A 21,079-nucleotide genomic window follows, 5' to 3' on the forward strand; every position below is an offset into this window, starting at 1 on the left:
TGTAGGTCACATTTACAACAACCTAAATCTCCCTTAGGGCGGCACAATTCTGCATCGCTGCATGTTTTTAATTCAGAGAGCTACTACACCGATGATGTAGACATGCACAGCTGCTCATTCAGAAACAGTGCTGAGCTGGTTAAGATGCACCCCGTGACTGTCTGGAGATGGAGACGAAGAAGAAAAACCTATTAATACATTTCACATTTTCTCAGCTCCACGAGAAGCTCTGTGATCAAACAGTTTGGCCCGAGTCAGAGGCCTGTCTGATGTCTTACTGACAAACCAAAAAGGGACAGTGGATTTCTGCCTTCCTGGCAATGCCCCCAACGTTCGGTCAGTAACTACAAATCCATTTCAGCAGCCGTTTGCAAACATTTACATTCCGCCTCCAACAATTTCTGGTCCCACACGCAACGGCTTGATTGACATATTGCATAATGTAAACATAGAATAATTAGCCATGGCTTTTGCTGGTGAAAAACTTTCATTCAGCCTCATATTAAATCTGAACAAATGCTATCTGACTCAGCACCTGAACAAGCACCACAAACTCTCAGGAAATCAAACTACGGGTCTCCTCCTGACAAGACAAATGAGATGGTGTTTGTTAGCGAAGGAGTGAATATGAAATCTAAACCAACTACAGAACACATCCCTTATAACACAAGGCATGATGGGTAACGGGAGACAAAACAGGAGACTCAATTCGACATGTTTTGAAAGTGGAAAAGCTACTGCAAGAAACCAATCTTCCATCCAAACACCAACAGAACAAGACAAAAGTAGAATAATCCCCCAAAAACCTACCACAACTGGCAAAATACTGTCACATTACAGGCAAAACGCTATGGAAGTGGCGTGATCGTGCACGCCGTCGGGCAAGGCAGCACTCAAGTACGATGCTGGATAAAACAGAAAGCCTGAGCGAGGCTGAATCCAGATCCAAGTAAACCCTGAGCCGGTGTGCTGTAAAGCAGTTCAACTGAACCACACAGCCTCCATAGTCCCACTCACTTTACTTCATGCTGTGTGTGTGTGTGTGTGTGTGTGTTTCTGTAGACGTGACCCACTGCGGTTATGCAAGCCACATTTCTTTTTTAGTGCACATAAACAAAGTTACAGCAACATAACGTCACTGTGACTTTCCAGTCCGACGGTAACCCGGCTGAACTTGACTTCACACAGAAACGTGATGGTTTCAGTTTTACTTCATTTTTATGACACTTGCAAATCTCTAATGTTTAATTTCGGTTGTTTGCAATTCCCTTTTTTTCCTACTTTGTAATGCAGCTGCTGCACAACAATTTCCCTCGGGATAAATAGCGTTATCTTATCTTAACAGTGTCCCTGTTACACTAGATAACCCACAAAACTGTCATTTATTCATTTTAATCTTTCATAAATACCAGTTAATCAGTTCACAAAGAGGTCGTTTTTGAAGCCTTGAGGAGCACAAACTCAATTCCGTTTACCTCCATCCTATTAGCAGCGCAGCAGTACTTCAACCACAACTGTCTGCATGTATAGATACCACACATTGGAAGATAATGACCCTTTGAAGTGTGACACCTCTGCTGACGTCATGTGACCGGCCTGCATCCATGTCATTGCACATTAAAGCAAATCAGCTTAACTACCTCCCCTCGTATAGATCCACATAATGCTGCAGCACGTACTGTAAACTACTTCTTAGCATGTGTAGGTCACTGCTACCATCTTAAATACACGAAAATCCCGTGTTATGATCAAAATACTGCAAAAAGAGACGCATCAGTACTGAGTTATGGTTTCCCATCTTAACACAGTACATCTGCAGAGTTTAAAGGAGAATAAGCTGGTGCAGTTTTTATGTGCTTCAGCAGACTATTGGTGGATTTACTTTGAAAGTATTTCACCATATCGGCACAGCTCACTGTGTATGTCCAACACCAGCCCCTCTTTAGCATAGAAGCCAAAAATATACAAAATATATACAAAAACAAGCCATTCCTCTGTGATGGAGGAAGTACTCATTGTTACCACAGTGTAATTTTACTCTATTACAAAGAGGAGTCCATCACATGTAAAAATAAAAGAAGTACTGGCATCAAAATATGTATAAAGTACCAAAAGTACAAGTATTAATGATGCAAAATGTCCCATTTCAGAATAAAATACATCATATTACTGGATTATAATTATTGATGCATTAATGTGTTCATTGCTTTTTTTAGTAAAGCTAATAATACATTTGTTATTATTACTATATTTTATATAACTAATTTAAATCTGCAAAGCTGTCAAATCAATGTAGTAAAGTAAAAAATACAATATCTGCAGCTGAATTGTAGTGTAGAAGTATAAAGTACAGCATAAAATGGAAATACTGAAGTAAAGTACATGTAACTCAATACTGTACTTCAGTATTTGAGTAAATATACTCAGTTACTTCCACCACTGTGTTTCACTGGCAACTGTGATTAAAACACATTAAACTAAAAAACAGATATGTAAGCTCTACTCTTGTAAATAAAGCGGAGCGTGTCTGTGCTCTCCATGCATGTTTACAACTGTAAACGGATTAAAAAGGAAGTGGTGGGGAATTCCACAGAAGGCCCACTGAACAGTCAGATCCTGCAGACGTTTAAGCTGGAAACTTGAGGAGCTTTTCCGTGAAAAGCCTGAATCACCAACATCCTGTCTGCAGGATGCAGGTACCCAACGAGTCCACATCCAGCCGTGCACCCGGGATGTATAGAGAGCCTCATTTAAGGTTAAACGCACACATATCCCGCAACACAGACGCGATGACCGTGCTAACACACCACCGGGGTTTCGAGTTCGACTCCCCGTGTGGCCCAATATATAAACACGCTGTTGTGATTGTGAACGACAAAAGGACATTCCAGCACTATGCATACAGTTCAAGGGTCAGGGAGAACCACGCTGCTGCACAGAGAGTCGTTACCGCCCCAGCACCGGTGTCGTAGCTATCGAACGCCACGGAGAGATGCATACCTGCGTCCACCGTGTCCGACAGGTCGTGGTTGGCGGCTGTCCGGGGGAACTCCTTTAGTTTTCTGGAGCTGAGGTTGAGGACGCCGCTGGCCGCCGCCTCCTCCAGCGCCCGCTCCAAGCCCCGGTTAGGAGGGAGGTTAGCGCTACCGATGTGAGACTGGATCGACGGGGAGTGAGGAGGAGGACGAGCCGACTCCGGTCCCAACGTCGCCATAATGCTCCACCTCTCCGCGGTTCTCCGTGTGTGTGTGTGTGTGCGTGCGTATGTCGGTTATATCCGAGAGCGAGGTATAAGCGTGCAACGGCTAGCTAACGGTCGGGGCAAACAGCGGTACACCGACTTCTTCAGGCGTGCCGAGCCGTGCCGCGTTTCCTCCTCGATTGTAAGACGCGGCGTCCGCCTCTCTGTCTGCGCGGTGCGTGAAGCTTCGAACACAAAGACGTGGTGCAACATCCGGTTGTGATATTTCAAAATAAGATATCTCCCAGTCCAGCGCAATACCAGGATGAGAGCAAACGCAAACTATCTGTGAATAATAATAATAATGGCTGTAAATACAGTGTGAAAAAAGCATTAAAACATTTGGCATATTTAGCATGTCTTATAATTAATTTGTATGCTCTAATAATTACAGTTTTAGAAATACGGCCTGAATTTTATTTTACCATTTGAACTGGTTGACTTAAAAGGAATGGCGGATTTTAATTTCCATTGTCGTCAGTTTCATGACATATTTTATTCTCTACGCTTCCGTTTTCACTCTTGCATTTCTTGGACTTGACGCAGCTCACTCACTGCGGCTGCGCACTGGAATGTTTAGCTCGGAAACAGCAGGGGAATTAAAACAGCAGAGGAAACGCAACTAAACAGCGACATCTGCTGCACAGAATCAATGCATGCTGCATTTGAGTACAACATAAAGTTGTGCAGAAGCTTCTACCAGTATTGAGTCATACCTGAGTGATACTGTAGGTGACTGTGATAATCCTGTTCCTGTTAGGGGCACATACACCCACAGAAACTGCTGTAGGTAGACATCCATCTCTTAATGATGGCTGTTAAAACATTTGGGAGATGTCATTATCAGTAAATGCATGTTCACACTATCTCTGTATCATAGGTTTAGGCTGCTATAGATTTTATTCCTTCAACCAGAAAACTCTGATTCAAACCTCCTGAACTATCCTATCAGATCAACTGTTCTGTAATGCTTTCTCTTTAAAGGAACAGTTTGACATTTTGGAAATACACCTATTCAATTTCTTTCCCAGAGTTAGATGAGAACTATGTGTGTGTGTGCGTGTGTGTGCGTGTGTGTGTGTGTCATAGTGAGAGAGCTCCACTGGGGAGCAGGAGTGCTGAGTCAACTGATTACATAACAGGCTTGCATCAGCAGATAAACAGTGTGGATCACTCGTATGTGTGCCAACACAGGATTGTACTTGCATAGCCTACTTGTGAGGACCTTTATTGACATAATGTACAGTTCGTCACAGACTCCACCTAATGGTAACCTTTATTCTAAATGTAACCCCAAAACACATCTCATCCCTCAAACTGCCCTTTGAAAATGTGAAGACTGGACACGGTACACTTACATTAAAAGTACATACAGGCACGGTCCAAGATGTCTTTGGGCCCTGAGTTTCCTGACGCCTTGTCGGTTAAAACAAACAAAACTAGAAAGGTGTGTCCGCCGCGACCACTGCTGTAATGTTTGATTGAATGAATACAACCCACAATTGGCTAACCCCCGTCTAGACCACAAGTGTATCAGATGTCTCACACAACAAATAGGCTCTCCTACTAATCTATGCAGATGTCTGCTTCAGCTCTGTGCAGGCTTGTGGTTTCAGCTCCGTCTCACAGGTGAACCGCGACTTGACGTGTTTAGCTTTGTTTTTTGACAATACAACATGAGGTTCATGCCGGATTAAAAGGCTTGGAATAACTGTTGCAGAGCAGCAGCTGAACAGCAGCAATGCAACCAGCTGTTTGTGTCAGCTAACTGTTAGATGATAGCCAAACACATTGTCCAAAATAAAAAAAATGAGCCAACCGTTCCAGCGGCTGGGATTCGGAGATGCAATCAGCTGTTGTATCACAACCCCATACTGACCGGGGGCCGGTTAAGAGTGGTGAGTTAGGAGTCAACTGGCAGTTAATGCAGGTATCAAACTGGCAATGAACGGTGTTTAGAGAAAGTGAGTCACTGCAACCACGAGAGGTCCTTCGGCATGCAGCCATGAACGAGCACCCAAAGTATTATGCAGTTTGGTGCAGCGGGATGCAAGATTAGCCGTGGACAGACACACACATGCACACACACACACAACAATCTCATTATCTTGTGGCAGAGATTAAAAAAAAAACATTAAAAGCATTGTAATAGGAGATAACTTGTTGTTGTCTAATGTAAGTCCTTAATGAAGCACATATTTCATTGTTTTGTGCCTGTACATGATTCCTCTCAGAAAGTTTGAAGCTGTGCTGCTTCTATGTTTTTCTTAATCGATCAAACCAACGGATACTTCTCTGAGTAAGACTTCCTCTTTCTCTCTACCAGCTGCCAGCTCTCGTGACAAACATCAGTCCGCAGAGCTGAGACGCTCTGATATTTCTGCTGATTAAACTCTCTGAGCGGTTTCTAATATGGTTCTTGTTAGATTGAGGAAGATGCACCATTATAACCTTTGAACATGTGACTCCTGCTGCGGTATTTTGTGTGATTTGCTGTCATCATCTTCTATCGAGTACATTTATGCAACACCAATGTTCTCCTTGTTTATCTGATAAAAAGATAAAAGCTCTTTACTTTTATGTTATTCAGCAAAATTACACTTTTGTCCACAGAAGGAAATCAACAAGTTATGCAACATATTTCCAAAATTAAAACATGGGTTAGTGCAGAATGATTCAACTGCTTGTCTTCAAAAACAATGTTCCAGATTAAAGAGGAGGCATAAACATTGCCAGTGACATTATATTTCTAACAAAACCTCCACTTTTTAGGACATTTGTGATCTTCTTTGGGGTTTAATTACTTGAGGAAAGCTCATTGTCATCCAGCATAACAAGAGCTCTTTTGCATCTGTATTTATAGAAGAAATACTGCTGCCTGCTCAGCCGCAGAAAGTACAAACCACTGTTAAATACAGGAAGTGTCGATAACCAACCGCCTCGCTTCCTTTCAAGCTTCGATTCAGTCCCTTCGGCCTCTGACAGGTCGCTGCTTCATTCTGGGGGATTACAAAATGGTGAGTAGCCTGGTTTATTTTTGTGGTTTTTAAGATGTTTGGTACTTGTGTTTTGGTCAGTGTTGCTTCGTCCTCTTGTCCAAAGCCCTTTGCTTTAGTGAAATGGGAAATATTGTTGGTACTCACAATCAGAGTCTGCACTCACACAGGAAGCTTTAAGCGAATCAGCTTCTTGAAGTGAGACTGACAACATGTTAAACCCAGTTTTACTCTGTGAAAACACTGAATAAAACTGGTGGTTTCGGGATAAAGAATAAAGACCAAAACACTTCCACTGTTCTCAGTCCATAGTCCTATTCAGGTTTTCCATTTTTATTCGGAAATTCAAATTCTGAAAATTACAGTGTTTTTTTCCTTTCTTCTCTTACGATCGGATACTTTTTTTTAAAATGTACTTATTACATTACATTTTTTTGAAGGATATTATTGTTATTTCGCATTGTTAAAAGTACATAAAGGGCTGAATCTCCAATGAATAATAAAAGGATTAAAATAAAAAAAGCGAGTGATCAGTTGGATAACCGTGAGTACAAATAACTGTGAGTTGGAGGGCTTGTGTTCCAAACGTCACGGCAATCCATCCGATAGTTGATCTGTTAATCTATTGACTGGTTTGTTACGTTTCCCAGCCACTGAACCCGACTGTTTGTACTTTATGTTGTGAAACCAGCTGATGTGTATGAAGGTGTGACACTGTGAGTGTGTGTGTGTATACTGACTAGAAACATTTTCAAGTTAGAAATGTTCAAATTACATTTTAAAAAGCCAATCGATCATGTTCTCATGTAGGGGTGTGAGGGGGCTGGGGTGTGTGTGTGTGTGTGTGTGTGGGGGGGATATATGTCTGTGTGTGTGAATGTGTATATATGAGTATGTCTGAAAGTACTGCTGTTAATAGGACAACAACATATGCCACATTTTACATTTGTTAAATAAAACCAAATACACATGAAAGTAAAATGAATGAATGAAATGCGACAACCGTGACAACTTTCATGTTCTGCAAAATGACTTTCAAACTTCTTTAAGTTGATAAAACCAAGATTCAGTTTGGACTGCTGCTATCAGACGTCCTCTGAGAAGACAGTGCGCGTACCCCCAATGTTATCATCTTAATGGCAGGAGCAAATACTGATGTTGTAGTCACTTGTTTGAGCTAAAAGAAATATACATTTGCTCCACAATTCTTAGTTGCACAAGTGCAGATCCTGTGTGACGCCACATTTTCTATGACTAATGTCTGTGATTGTGTGTTGCTCCACACTGGGATGGATTTGAAAAGGTGTGATTGCCAAAATTTCTACACGCCGTGTACTATCTGAAATACCTTCATACTAGTGTCCACAAACATCCTGTCTGATCTCTTCTTCTATTGTGTTGGGTGTAGCTGAGGGCAGTAATGTTTAGACTTGAGACTTTGACTTTCGAGAGCCTTCAAGTTGTTTTATGATCCTGATCAGAATCTATGACCGACCAGCAGGAACCGCAGCAGCACTGATAAAACCTCCTGCTCACGTCTCCAAACAGAAAGAAAAAGACGACAGTTTTGAATGTCGTTAGCTATCATCAGTGATCATCAGTGAAGATGTAAGTGTTTGGGTCATTTTGGATTCTTTGAGTCGGTGAAAATCTTTACTCACTGCCACAGCTGGTAGCTGTTTTCTCATCACTCAGGAAGCAATGTCGTAGCAGGAAGTTTCCACCAAAGCTGCGTTCATTGGGAAACTTTGTCTCTCCTCTCCTGTGCAGATGGGAAGCTGCGAGGGCATGTCCTCGTCCCTCCACGGACACAGATATATCAGCTGGTGTGTGAACTCTGCAGAGTCACCAACACCTGCAACGGCAGCTCTGAGAGCAACAGGTAAGATCCACCGCACACCGGCTTTTGGAGCTTTGACGCACCTTTAGGGCTTGTTAAGACTACAGTTACACAGGAAACAGCAGGTGTCACATGGCTGCTGAGCTTGGGGAAACACTAAAATCAAAGATGATTCACAACCTGGTAAGCTTTTAATTTGAAATATCTGGAACTTATTAATCTGGTTCAAACACCAAAAACCAGCTTGAAAGAAACTCCCTCTCATCCCTCAGCAATGACAGTCTATGTGCATCTGAAATATGTATTGATAAAATGCATGTCTGTCTCCTCTTTCTCTCTACAAGTCGCTCAGAAAGGACCTTTCCACCAAAACCATCAGCCGGCTGGTGCAGAATCAGTCCCACTTCTCCTCCTGTCACCACCAGAGACCGGTGGAGGAGAAACAAACGCAACATTTTCCCATCAACTCCCAGAGGCAGCGTTCACAAAGGGGACACGTCTCGAGGCCTTCGCACGTTCCCACCCATCCCAGTCGAACCCACACTCTGGCGAGGATGAAGACGGTGAGGAAGGAAGAAAGGGGAACAAAGAGGAGCTGGAGGACACAACCTTCTTCCTTCCCAGGAGCAGTCCGGTCATCTCCAGACGCCACAGGACCGTCTCCTGGCATGGAGAGGACACCGGCATGTCTGACCCATCAAGGTAACTGAAAACATAAAAAACAGGGTTTTCGGTCTTCAAGTATTATTATCTCAGTGCTCTTCATGTGTATCTATTTGCACTTTCTGTTTTCCACAAAAACATTACAATCAGGGGCTTCCTTAAAATGACTTCAACACTGAGCACTACAGAAATTGAATTTGATGACAGTTTGCTGTTCATCCAAGAATCCTTTTTTTGTCTCTCCCCTTTAACATTTAGTTGTAAAATCCTCACTGTGAAATATTGATAATATAAACAAAACAAAAGCAGTCTCTTTATTTACCGTTTCAATTCCTGTTTCCTCGTAAACTGTAGTCTACCTATGAACACCCTGATCTGCATTCTCAGGAAACACGTCAATGGACAGACGTGGTGTAGACATTCTCAGTACATCATCACATTTTAACAGAAGTTAAGTTTAGTCGGTGTAATTTAGGCAGATACTAAAGGTATTCCTGGAGAGCGGCTTTAATGTGTTTTTTGTGATCTTTGTGTTGTTGGGGAATAATTAAATGTAGTGTTCATTGTCTCATCTAGACTTGAGGAGTCAACTGTTTGAATCTATTGACGTTCGACCCTGATTTGTTTTGATTTTCTGATGATAATATGTTGAGTTGACTTTTTAATTTAGACATTTTTGTCTTGGCAAGCTTTGGAGAAATCCAACATCATTGGACATTTCTTTCATAGAAATGTAATGTTTTCAAATGTTCTCGTTTTGAATTTGTGGAAATGTATCTTATGATTTGTCATGTGGCCATCCTGTGTTTTTTTGTTGTTTTGACAGAAACATGACTTCTTCTAGCTTGGACTCCCGGTCTCCTGCTTCTGGTTCGCTGTCTCTGGATCAGAGTGGGTGCCCAACTGTCACCAGCATGGTGGATCTAAGATCCAAACCGAGCTCCTGTCCCCACCCGTCACCTCTTCAGAAGAACAAGAAGCCGCTCTCCACATCTGCCTCATCGCATCTGAACCGACTCCTCAGCCCTTGGGTCCACCGTCCTTTCAGCTGTGATGCCTCTCACTCAACAGGTAGAATTCATTACAGGTGTATCTACAGAGCCTGCAATGTCTGTGTTTATATGCACAGAGTCCACCTGCTATTTCCCAACCCTCCCACCTCTGGTTATGATCTGATTAAGATCAGTTTGATAGTCTGAAACCAATAAACCAGCTAACGTCATGCGTTTGAGCAGCATGTTGTTTCTAATACAAGGGGAAAATGATTGCTACAGTAAGCACTGTATGACATGAAAATTCACCCAAATAATAAAATCAAAAAGATGACAGCGGTAAGGTGGTGCTGCCACAGTAACCCTGTTGTCCCAAAGTCATTATCCAGTCAAAGTGTTGGATCGACCAGAGGCCTGGCTTGTTTTAACTCATCTGGCTCCACTCAGCCAACATGTATTCATGTGAACAAGGTCCTGTTAAATCTGTGTTTGCTACTGGGAGAGGACAGCTGTGGAAACTACTGTATATGAAGTACTTATGTGGTTTAACAAGACGCCATGATGCTGCATTAGAAACAAAATGAGGATGCTAACATGCTCACATAGATGGCACGTTGTTGCTAGCACCGTTTTGCAGGTATTTGATCACAAACTAAAGTATTGGACAAACTAAATGGCCGGGGATCAAAGTTCAAATTCATCCTCTAGGGACCATGAACGTGTGAACTAAATTGCACCGCAATACTTGTTTAGACATGTCAATAAAAAGGTTAAGATGTCACCTTCATGGTGATGCTAGAGGAAAAAGTCAGGGGTTCCCTGAATTCAGTATGATTCATCCTCTGGGAACATGAATGTTTGTGCAAAGTTTCCAGTTTCATTGATACAAAAGTATTCATGGTTCTGGTGAGGGCTCACCTGAGCCATTTGACTGTGTACTTTTCCCCTCTTATTTTTTACAAGCTCAACATACACAGAGGGTCCATTATACATTGCAGAACTGAATTTGATTGAATATTGATTTAACTATTAAATGAAGCTGAAGTGTATTTGTTTTGTCAGGCCTCTCTACCTCAACACAGCACAGCAAAGAGAGACGATGCAGCGGTATCCCGGAATTCTCTGCAGACATCTTTAAGACCAGTTGTGATCTGGAAAAGGTGCGTTAGATCCCGGAACTGTACAGTTACAGTTATTTAGTACTCATTATAGATGAAACAATTTAAAATCTGATTAAAATGATAACCCTGTATCACAGTGTCAGACCTTCCTCTCTTAATCTCTCTGCATAAATGAAAATGACCATCTCATCTGCCTCTGGATGGATGATACACTGTCAGTATGTCAATAATGATGACAGTGCTGTTTCACCAGTGTCTCTATGAATGACTGTGTGTGCAGGAGAATGCTCATTTCATTGTGGTGGACATGATGCTGGAGGTGCTGGAGGGTGTCAAATGGACCCTGAGCTCCGATCGATGGACTTCCACGATGCACACGCGCAAACACTCGCACTGCAACACGTGCACACACGGAGACACGAGCTCGGCAGAGGACATACCGCCACACGGACACAAACAGAGATGTAAAGCAAGCAGACACACACAGACCGGTGATCCTCAACCGGAGACTGACAAGACATCACATAGGAACACACACCCCTCTTATGTGCACACACACCAACACACACGGGTTGAAGAAGAGGAGGAAGCAGCGAATCATGAGGCTGAACATTCACCAAAGACTTTCTCCATCCTCTCCTCTGACAGTGGCTTTGAAGGTAGAATTACTCTAACTGTACATTTCATACATGTGCAGTATACGGAAGAGTGACGGGAGTAAAACATGTGCAGCTATGTAATGTGTGATTTAAAAACAAAGTTATCTTAATTTTTAAAAGCATGTTTTATTTTTATTTTGTTGTAACATTTAACTCCACCTTTATCAGCTGCAACATTGAACTGATGAACCCATTAAAACATCAATAATTATCATCCAATAGAATATTTATTATTCCTACATGAGCCATCCCACATATTGAGTAATCTTTTAATCAATTAACAATTATGAAGCTTAACGATTTTGAATGCATCACTTCTACATGTAACATAGTTCTGATACAGTATGGTACTAAGGTTTCTTGAGTAAAGGATCTGAGTACTTCTTCCGCCACAGATTTTTACATCCTCAGTAAGCAACGGGTGGAAGCAGACTGTGGAGTTGACACTACGCTGACATTGAGAGAGTCTCTCAGAAAGTAAGAAAAAACACCCAAATGACTATGTGACTGTTTACATCTATACTTGTGTTCAGAGTCTCTAAATCCTGAGTCAATCTGTGGTGTCCCATGATGCAGTGCAGAGTGGCTGGCCCAGCAGTTGGTGCTGGAGTTCAGGAGGAGCTGGCTTCCTTCCCATGAGCCTCGACGTGGACGGCTAAGCCTCCGTAGCTCGCTACAGGAAGTGAGAATAAATCACAGCGACCGATATGCGAATCAATACAGAACAGTTCACAAAAAACATGCATTTCAACAAGCAAAACCTGTTGTAATATTTTCTACCTTTTGCTTTCTGGCTATCCTTTGTCTCTAGTCCCAAACCATATTGATCTTTCCCGTCTCTTCTCTCTCTTTTTGCCAGTTGCCAGGTACTGGAGTTGTGGCGGTGAGCAGCGGCAGCCTGGCAGAGGAGATCAGACTGAGGACCAGGATGAGAGGATCCCTGAGCTGGGCCCCACCACGCTTCCAGATCATCTTCACTGTTCAGCCGACCAACAGGTAGTTATTACGTCTTATGAGATTCAAACACACTGAATATAAATACTAAGAAATAGAAACAATATGGATGAATGCATGGATGCATGGATGGATTTGGACATCCACAGTTGAATGTTTCCTCCTCCAGACGCGGTGACGTAGTGGCTCTGCAGCACTTCCTGTGTGCAGGCTGTGGGACAGAGGTGGAGCCTAGTGAGTATTCACAGTTCACACAATTCAGTGTCAGGGGTGTGAAAACTGTGTTCAGCCAGAAAGAAACTAACATAGAAAATGTACAGTTCTTGTATCAGTGTGCACTGGAGTTTTCTTTTTTAATATGACCACTAGGGGGCAATGAATTCAGAGATTTAAAATCCTACACACAGAACAGTATCTATGTATATTATTGACCCGTGTCCAAATATTACAGCACATATTACATTATCTCACAATGTTAGTGCCAAACTAAAAGCATGTGGACACAAACAGGCCTCGGCGTGTTTTTAATGTCTTTACACAGTAACTTGAAAATATTCATCAGAAGTATGAGCTGAGGAAAAGCATGTCTGAGTTCTGACCCTCTCTCTCTCTCTCTCTCTGCAACCAGGGTACATCAAGAAACTGCGGTATTGTGAATATCTTGGCAGGTACGTAGTGTACAAAATATAATGGTAATCACATACTGTGGACCAAAGAGGTGGCCCGAAATGTCGTCACTCTGCTGCTAGCATGAATAAAAAGCAATTCTCCAGTGTGAAATGTTTATTATCTTTAACAAAATGTTTTCCAATTGTTGTGGTTGGATTACTTAATAATTCAGGTATTTCTGTGACTGCTGCCACGGCGGCTCTGAAGCTGTGATTCCTGGTCGACTTCTGTCCTGCTGGGACTTTGGCAGGTAGTAAAACCACTAATAAAACTACTGCTGCAACCAGTATTAATGCAACGGACTAATACTATTATTCACAATATCGTAATTATAGTAAAACGCATGAATAAGTAAATATTAATACAGCTTCAATTCTAAGACAAGTGAATATTACTATCAATCCAATCAAAGCCTTTGTATTCATGCAACCTGATTCAATACACTGAGGACAAACTGCTGAACTATTTACCTCAGTGGGAGAAAGAACTTGTACACTTTGATTCTTCATAAACATCAATCAAAATAATGTTGATGTTGCAGATACCCTGTGAGTGATTTCTCCAAACAGCTGCTGGATTCAGTTTGGCATCAGCCTCTGTTTGACCTGACCTGCGTCGGTAAGACACTCTACAGCAGAGTGAAAGAACTGGACAAGTTCAGGGTGAGTTAAAGACTGAATTATTGTTATTATTATTATTATTATTATGATTATTATTATTATCATGGCCGTTATTATTTGACATCACCTCCTGAGACCTGGATAAACCCGTATCCTGGTTTCGATAAAGAAGCTCAGTTACCAAGTTACTACTTTAGTATTTCCACTTCATAATACTTTATACTTCCACTCCACATCATCAACTTTTCAGATCAAGATTTTACCTTAAAAAAAACATACATTTATGATTTATAACCCATGAAAGATAAAACCAGTGATTCTTAACCTTTTTGTTGTGTTTCTTGTCATGTTTCACTGAGCAATCCGTTCCACCAAAGAGACATTTCTCCTCTAAACTGGTCAAATTATCAATCTGTCACTAAAAATCAAAGATGAAAACAACTTTGTGTATCAGAACTTATGTTTTCGTCTTTCATCTCCCATCAATCATCTCACGACCCCTCGGATTTATTTTGTTATTTCTTTTGTCTTTCCTTTGTTCCTTCTTTATTTCCTTCTTCCTGTCTCCTTCAGGAGCTCCAGGAACGGCTGATGTGCATCAAGAAGCTGCTGTCAGCCTGCAGACTATCTGGAAGGTATGGACAGAATATTTACTATATACTTAAATATTGCTGTGATACTGTACTTGTTTAACAATTATGAAGATACACTCAATCTATTTAAATATATCGCATTAAGTTGAATTAGGATTTGATGAAGCCACTGTGTGAAGGACTTAAATCCCATTAACATTCTAGATACAGTGACTTTAAAGGATATTCATTGTGTCATGCATGATGACAAGTACCCAATTGTAGGTTTCAATTGTGGATCCCCATATCGCCAATGCGTGTTTATTTATGAAGTTCATTGAGATTCATCTGCTGGGAGGGTAAGCAGCAGCATTTACATCTTTAAAGTGCCCAGAAATCTCTGCAGCCATATTAAGTATTTGAGTCATAGTTGACCAATTTGGAGACCAGGTACAGCAGAGTTTTACCTGTGAGCTCAGCATTGGTTTCCTATGATGTATTTTTTGGAGTCTGGTAATGTTTTGTCCGTGTTGACCTGTTGTGGCAGAAAGGACTCAGACAGACTCTCCAACATGACAGACAGACTCAACCAGAAGCACACAAACAAGATGTTCTCCATCAAGAGGAAGCCGTTTTAGCGTGTTTTCTGTGTGTTTCTGTCTCAGGGTGATGGCTGAGTTGAAACAGCTTCCTGCTCACCTGATGGAGCAGCCACACCTCTTCTCCATGGATGACCTCTTGAGGGTGAAGAAGGGTCAGCTTGTGGCGCAGGCCAGAGCGGTGCTGCACTCCGCCATCGATCATGTTGAAAGCTGTGAGGTCAGTCCGAGGCGCTGTGAGAGGTGGCATCATTTCTCTTTAAATCTATAGAATATACATATAGTATATTTCTAACGCAGCACGTTATTATTGGTCCTCAATTTTCATGGTATGAGATACTGAAAGTCTGCCGATGATTTATCACCACTGGCCCAAGTATGGCACAAGGTTTTTATCCGGACAAAGCCAAAGCAACACAGGCTTAAAAACAGCAGTGATAACGTGCTGGTGTCCAGATTTTGGGATTAACATTACAGGAGGAGGCGGGGAATCAAATACTGGCTGTGTGACTGTGTAAGAGGATATGGTGTGTAATAGATGTGAACATTCAGCTGGAGAAAGCTCTCCTGATGGTTTTAATCTGTTTTTGTCATTATATTGGTTCCCAAATGCACCTATATGTTACCCTCATGTTATGAGCTGATAAACACAAATAAAAGCAGCTCTTCCCCACCGGGGTGTGGGGTAAAAAATGACCCAGATACTGTAGCGCTCTGGATAGGATTAAAATCCCTGACCAGAGAAGATAACATTCAAATACCCCCACCTCTCTCATGAAATGAATCCAGTCTGAATGGGGCTCAATCCAGAATTCATGGTAAGACTTCAAAAAGGCAATCTCACAGAGCTCGAGCAGAAGTGCAAACAAGTAGTTTGCTTTTTATATTTGTAATTCATTTAGATGGCTTTGGACAGATGTGTTTTCACTTTGAGATTAAAGGCATTGAAAACCTATTTTCTTCAGCTTCTTATGGTCTTACATGGGAGATTTACAAGATTTCTTAAACTTATTTCTGTTTTTGTTATTGGATTTGGAAGAGGTCAGGATTCAGTTCGAAAAAAACAACAATGACGTCATTTATTTCCATGAACCAGTCCGGATTTACTCACGTGTCAATCAAACCCTGAGGACACAGTTGGTGGGATGTTTTTGACTTTTAAAGGACAGATTCACAATTTTTCAAATATGTCTGAAAACACTATTCAGGTGCCCACTACTCCACTGCTTGTTTTAGCTTTTACTGCAAAACCTCATCTTAGTGAGTCCGCAACTTGCCTTAAGTCGGTTTAGTTTATACGAAAGTTAGCTTTCAGCAATGGTCGCAATGGCAACATAGAGCCCTTATACATTGATTTGAATAGTAATGTCTGTTCTACTCCTATTTTATTTCTATGATTGGCAACTTTCTACACAAATGAGCCTTAAAACAGTCCAAGATCAGCACATACTTCGCACTCACAGTGAATCTTTAACAATTCTCCTGACTTTTTTCACACAGTTGTGTCTGGCCCGAGGTTTTATCTGTGAGTTCTGCAGAGAAAGAGACATCATCTTTCCTTTTCAGGCAGACATATGCAGGCGATGTCCAGGTAAGCACTGCCACATGATTACTTTTAAAATAAATGGCTTATGCACGATTAAAAAGCTGGAGATGTAAAATGGAGGCAAATAAAAGACACTGAATATATAATATATCTTAATGATGACAACTTCACCACATCAACTGAAAAGGTGTTATGTCAGTGTTCTATGCCGGGACTGGATACAAATTTGAAGAAATGGCTTAAAAACAGTATCAAATTGCTTTGTCTTCTGTTATATTTACAGTTTTGGGAATGAAATGGGGAAACAGTGACACAACAGGGCAGAAATGATAAACGTGCTTCTCTTTTTACAGTGTGCAGGGCGTGCTTTCACAAACACTGTTATGTGGAAAAGAAGTGTCCAAAATGTGCACGGATCCAATCACGAAAAAAAAATGTCCAGATGGATCTATGAAGTGACAACATCAGCACCAACCTTTGTGATTCAGCTGCATTACGTCTGCCACAGTTTCACATAAAATAACTGAAGCATTTCTTTACTCATCCTCTAAGTGCAGAACAATATCTTCATTTCTATAATCAGGGACAAGAAACTCACAATGTCTGAATCAATCTCAAATATTTCATGTTTCCTGTGGAAATTAAATTGTCATGAGAGTGAATTATTTTACCTCAAGCCACAAAACACATCTGTGCATAACCGTTTTAAAAAGTCTGCTGTCTTTTGTTGTTGTATGTATGTATGTATGTATGTATGTATGTATGTATGTATGAGTGTCTGCATTGTGTTTCTCAGAGTAACACTGATGAACTGCAGTAAGAGACGAAGTATACGAGCTCTGGACATTTTAATTTATCACACTTTTATTAAATCCAATGTTTATTTACTGCAATAATTGTGTTGTATGCCTCTGTGCCAGCCGACATGACAAAGGCATTATGTTTTTGAGTTGTCCATCCGTCCATTCTCTTGAATGCCTGGATGGAAATGTCTTCAAATTTGGCACAAACATCCACCTGGACTGGAGGAGAAAATGGTTAGAGTTTAGTGGCCATAACTCTAGAAATCAAATGCTAATTACAGTTTCGCTCAAAAGTCTAAATGGTAAATGGACTTGGCATTACATTACATGCCATCATTCCCCTATTCACACACATTCATACACTGATGACAGGGGCGACCATGCAAGGTGCCACCTGCTCATCAGGACTCAACTAATTCACATCACAACCATTCAAACACAAAATGGCACAACAATAGAAAGTAAATTGGGGTAACAATAGTTGATCAGGGAGCAACATAGAAAGTGCTGAGATCACATATTGGTATTTATTTTAAAGAAATGTAGTCTTAAGCAAGTTAAATGAGACATAACAAGAAGAGCAAAAACTCACCTCTCTCCATCGGTTTGTTTGAGTAAATGTTCGTTTACTTAGTTAGGTCTCATGAGATTTAATTGTCTCTCTGTGAGCAAGATATTGCAGCCCATTAGTTGCTCCTAGTGGCAGTGTGTCGAAACCCTAAAGACATGAAGCTTGTTCACACCTGTATTTATTAGTCAGATGATAACATCTCAACCTCTGAGGTGTCACTGCAATCAGAGGTGTTGAGAAAAACAAGCTTCTGCATCAACACATGATGCAACAGCGATATTTTTCCAGTTGAGATTGTGTCTTTCATGACTTTCAGTTTTGCTTTGTCCATTATTTAATCAATCAACTATGATAATTATTTATGATAATAGATGAAATTCCCATGTGTAATGTAAGAGGGGCCTTGATATACCTATGGCTGCCTTTGTTTTATGTCCCAGGATGAACTCTTTGATCTTTCACTGCCTTTCTTTTAGAAAGTGTCCCATAAGAAATTTAGTGAGGCTGCTTTCTGTTTCTGTGGCCCTGTTTAACAGTGAATTCTGGACGCACAGGCTTCGGTGCAATACAACCACCATTTTCACCAGTCCTGTATCGTTCCAGCGAGCGCAGACCCTGAAAAGAAGACCGCCATGTCCAAGACATAGAACGGACAAGGCATAGACTATGCAGTAGATATGTCCTCGACCCCACTGAACAAGGCCGCCGAAACTACCCTGCTGAGAATGCGCAGACCATGATGGGAGTGTGTTTTCCCACCTGCACCGGTTTCTTTATCTGCACTCACAAAGCCATCACGCCAGGCGTTTGTTGGCAAAGCAGATGTAACACTGCTGCACACACTTTAACAGTGTTATGAGAGAGCCTTCTATACACCAAACACTGCAAAAGGGAGAGAATAGAAACAACTGCTACTCCATGTTCCTGTGCTGCTTGATGGGCCGTGAAATGTGGTGGGCAAGGTGTCTACTGCTTGTGTTTTGACCCCTCCAGGGTTAGGACATGGCTCTACCCAGTTCAGTTGCGAGCCAGCGGATGCATGTGTGTAGACTTTTTATGTAAAGTTTCATTTCATTACAATAGTCATACACCACATATATTAAATTGACCTTTGCATTCAACCCATCCGAAGTGTTTTAGGAGCAGTGGACTGTCAAGCGACCGGGGAGCAAAGGGTTCAGTGTCTCACTTCGACATGCAGACAGTAGGAGCCGGGGATCGGACCACCGGCCTTGCGGTTACAAGAAGACTCTTCCAATGAAAGCCAAATATAAAAAAAAATATATAGCAGAGCAACTGATGCATACACGTGCAAAACAAACATCAAAATCAAACACAGAGTACAGCAACTAAACACACATTACAATCGAGAATATTCTGCCGGGACAATTGCACGGAAAGTGATGAAGATGATGTTTGGTTGTGCAGTCCACTGAGGAGGGGCGTCAGAGTCCAACAGAGACTGGCAGAACGCGATGGGGAGGGATTACGAGAGTGTGAGAGAGGTAACTCTGGTATATGACTCAGGTTTGTTCAGACAGCTGCAGCTATCTGCAGATGGAGGCTGAGGAAGGATCGCAGCTGTGCTTTCCACAGCTGCTGAACGCCTCCTGCAGGAAGCCCACTGTGCTTTGGCACCATGCTTTGCTCCCTCTCATTTTGATGTCCATCTCTACGCTCACTGTAGCTCTCAACCTGCTCGTCATCATCTCAGTCTCCCACTTCAGGCAACGTTTAAATTCTCAGCAGAGTCTACAATTTAAGTTTTATAAAGATTGAGGGAGCTACTGTCAACAACATTCCTTGATTTTCTTTCAACAATCACAATACTGTTTTATTTGCTTTAACTGTGCTTTTCCTACTGTGACGGGTCAAACTGCCTGCTCAGAAAAAGTGTTATTGGTATGAAGGATTAGAAAACGGTGAACAGCTACCATAGATTAGGAGAATAATTACCTTGCAGTAGGTAGAATAGCTGAATAATGCTGCACCTTAGACACATTATACTTGAATTCTGTCTTACTAGTTTTGCAATATATAACTGAAATGTGATTTTGAACTCTCCGCACTTAACCACATGGTAACTAGATGTGTTTTTTTGTCATAGTTGTTTTGGTTGTTTTGCTATTCAGATGTGAGGGCTGGTTGGTTTAAAGACGCTTTTTTCTTTGCCACCAGGCAGCTCCACACACCCACCAACATCCTCATCCTCTCTCTGGCTGTCTCAGACTTAATCGTGGGCCTCCTGCTGTTGCCGGCAGAAATCCTCCTCAAACTATCCTGCTGGTTTCTCGGTGACCTCGCGTGTTCTCTGTTTAATTATGTGTCCTTCATCATTACCTCTGCCTCAGTAGGCAACATGGTGCTCATATCGATGGACCGCTATGCGTCTATCTGTGACCCTCTTCATTACACCACCAGAGTCACAGTGAACAGAGTCCGACTCTGTGTCTGCATGTGTTGGCTCTGTTCTGTTTCCTACAGCGGTGTGTTTGCAAGGGATGGCCTGACTCAACCAGGCAGGTATAATTCCTGCCACGGAGAGTGTGTGATATTCATTGACTACATCACAGGGTCTGTTGACCTCGTTTTGACGTGTATTCTTCCGGTTACTGTCATCATAGTTCTGTATATGAGAGTATTTGCTGTGGCTGTGTCTCAGGCTCGGGCCATGCGCTCTCACGTTACAGTCGTCCCACACCAGCGTTCAAAAACAAAGAAATCGGAGCTGAAAGCAGCCAGGACTCTTGGCGTTGTTGTAGTTTTGTTTCTAATTTGTTTCCTCCCATATTACACCGTCTCCCTTGTAGGTGACAGCATGCTTAGTAATTCATATGTGTCCTTTGTGCTTTATCTGTTCTATTTCAACTCATGTCTGAACCCTTTGATCTATGCATTGTTTTACCCGTGGTTTAGAAAAGCAGTAACACGTATTGTTACTCTGCAGCCTGGCTCCTGAGAGGCCAACATAGACGGTGAAGAGACTGAAATGAAATTAAAAGCTTTTCATTAACTCAAATTCCCTAAATGTCTTGCTCTCTGTAAACTGTTTAATAAACAGTGCATATTTTTCTCTCTGGTACTTTTTCATTTTTAAAGTTAAAGTAAAACAATGGTGAGATGGAAGAAACTGAAAATTAAACAATGTGATTTTAATTCCTACCTAATTCCTACATCCCACAGATGATGAGATGAGATCCATGATTCATGTAAAAATAGTGCAGGAGTATTAC

The 21,079-nt window shown here is 41.6% G+C and overlaps 3 protein-coding genes across 3 annotated transcripts in view; 2 read left to right on the top strand and 1 right to left on the bottom strand.

Annotated features, from left to right (window-relative positions):
- The window catches only part of lrch1 (leucine-rich repeats and calponin homology (CH) domain containing 1), a gene marked incomplete at its 3' end in the record, with an annotated part of 57,611 nt that extends 54,376 nt beyond the window's left edge, over positions 1-3,235 (bottom strand). Inside the window, exon 1 of the mRNA XM_079169603.1 lies at positions 3,001-3,235. Within this exon, the coding sequence (XP_079025729.1) occupies positions 3,001-3,214 (214 nt within the window). The 5' untranslated portion in view covers positions 3,215-3,235. The remainder of the gene's footprint in view (positions 1-3,000) is intronic.
- Positions 3,236-8,012: 4,777 nt separating this feature from the next.
- Positions 8,013-17,344, top strand: rubcnl (rubicon like autophagy enhancer). Its single transcript, XM_079170031.1, has 16 exons — positions 8,013-8,119; positions 8,422-8,779; positions 9,567-9,811; positions 10,795-10,892; positions 11,134-11,512; positions 11,908-11,989; positions 12,089-12,194; positions 12,372-12,508; positions 12,636-12,700; positions 13,095-13,134; positions 13,308-13,385; positions 13,677-13,797; positions 14,329-14,390; positions 14,993-15,146; positions 16,427-16,517; positions 16,826-17,344. Exons 1-16 carry the CDS (start codon positions 8,026-8,028, stop codon positions 16,924-16,926), a joined length of 2,211 nt encoding a protein of 736 aa, XP_079026157.1. The 5' UTR covers positions 8,013-8,025; the 3' UTR covers positions 16,927-17,344.
- A 2,020-nt stretch (positions 17,345-19,364) lies between these two features.
- LOC306704074 (trace amine-associated receptor 13c-like) lies at positions 19,365-20,805 on the top strand (the record flags this gene model as incomplete). Its single annotated transcript, XM_079170285.1, has 2 exons — positions 19,365-19,573; positions 20,025-20,805. 2 exons carry the CDS (start codon positions 19,365-19,367, stop codon positions 20,803-20,805), a joined length of 990 nt encoding a protein of 329 aa, XP_079026411.1.
- Between the last annotated feature and the right edge of the window lie 274 nt (positions 20,806-21,079).

Source organism: Pholis gunnellus (assembly GCF_910591455.1).
Source record: "Pholis gunnellus genome assembly, chromosome: 12".
Classification (NCBI taxonomy): domain Eukaryota; kingdom Metazoa; phylum Chordata; class Actinopteri; order Perciformes; family Pholidae; genus Pholis; species Pholis gunnellus.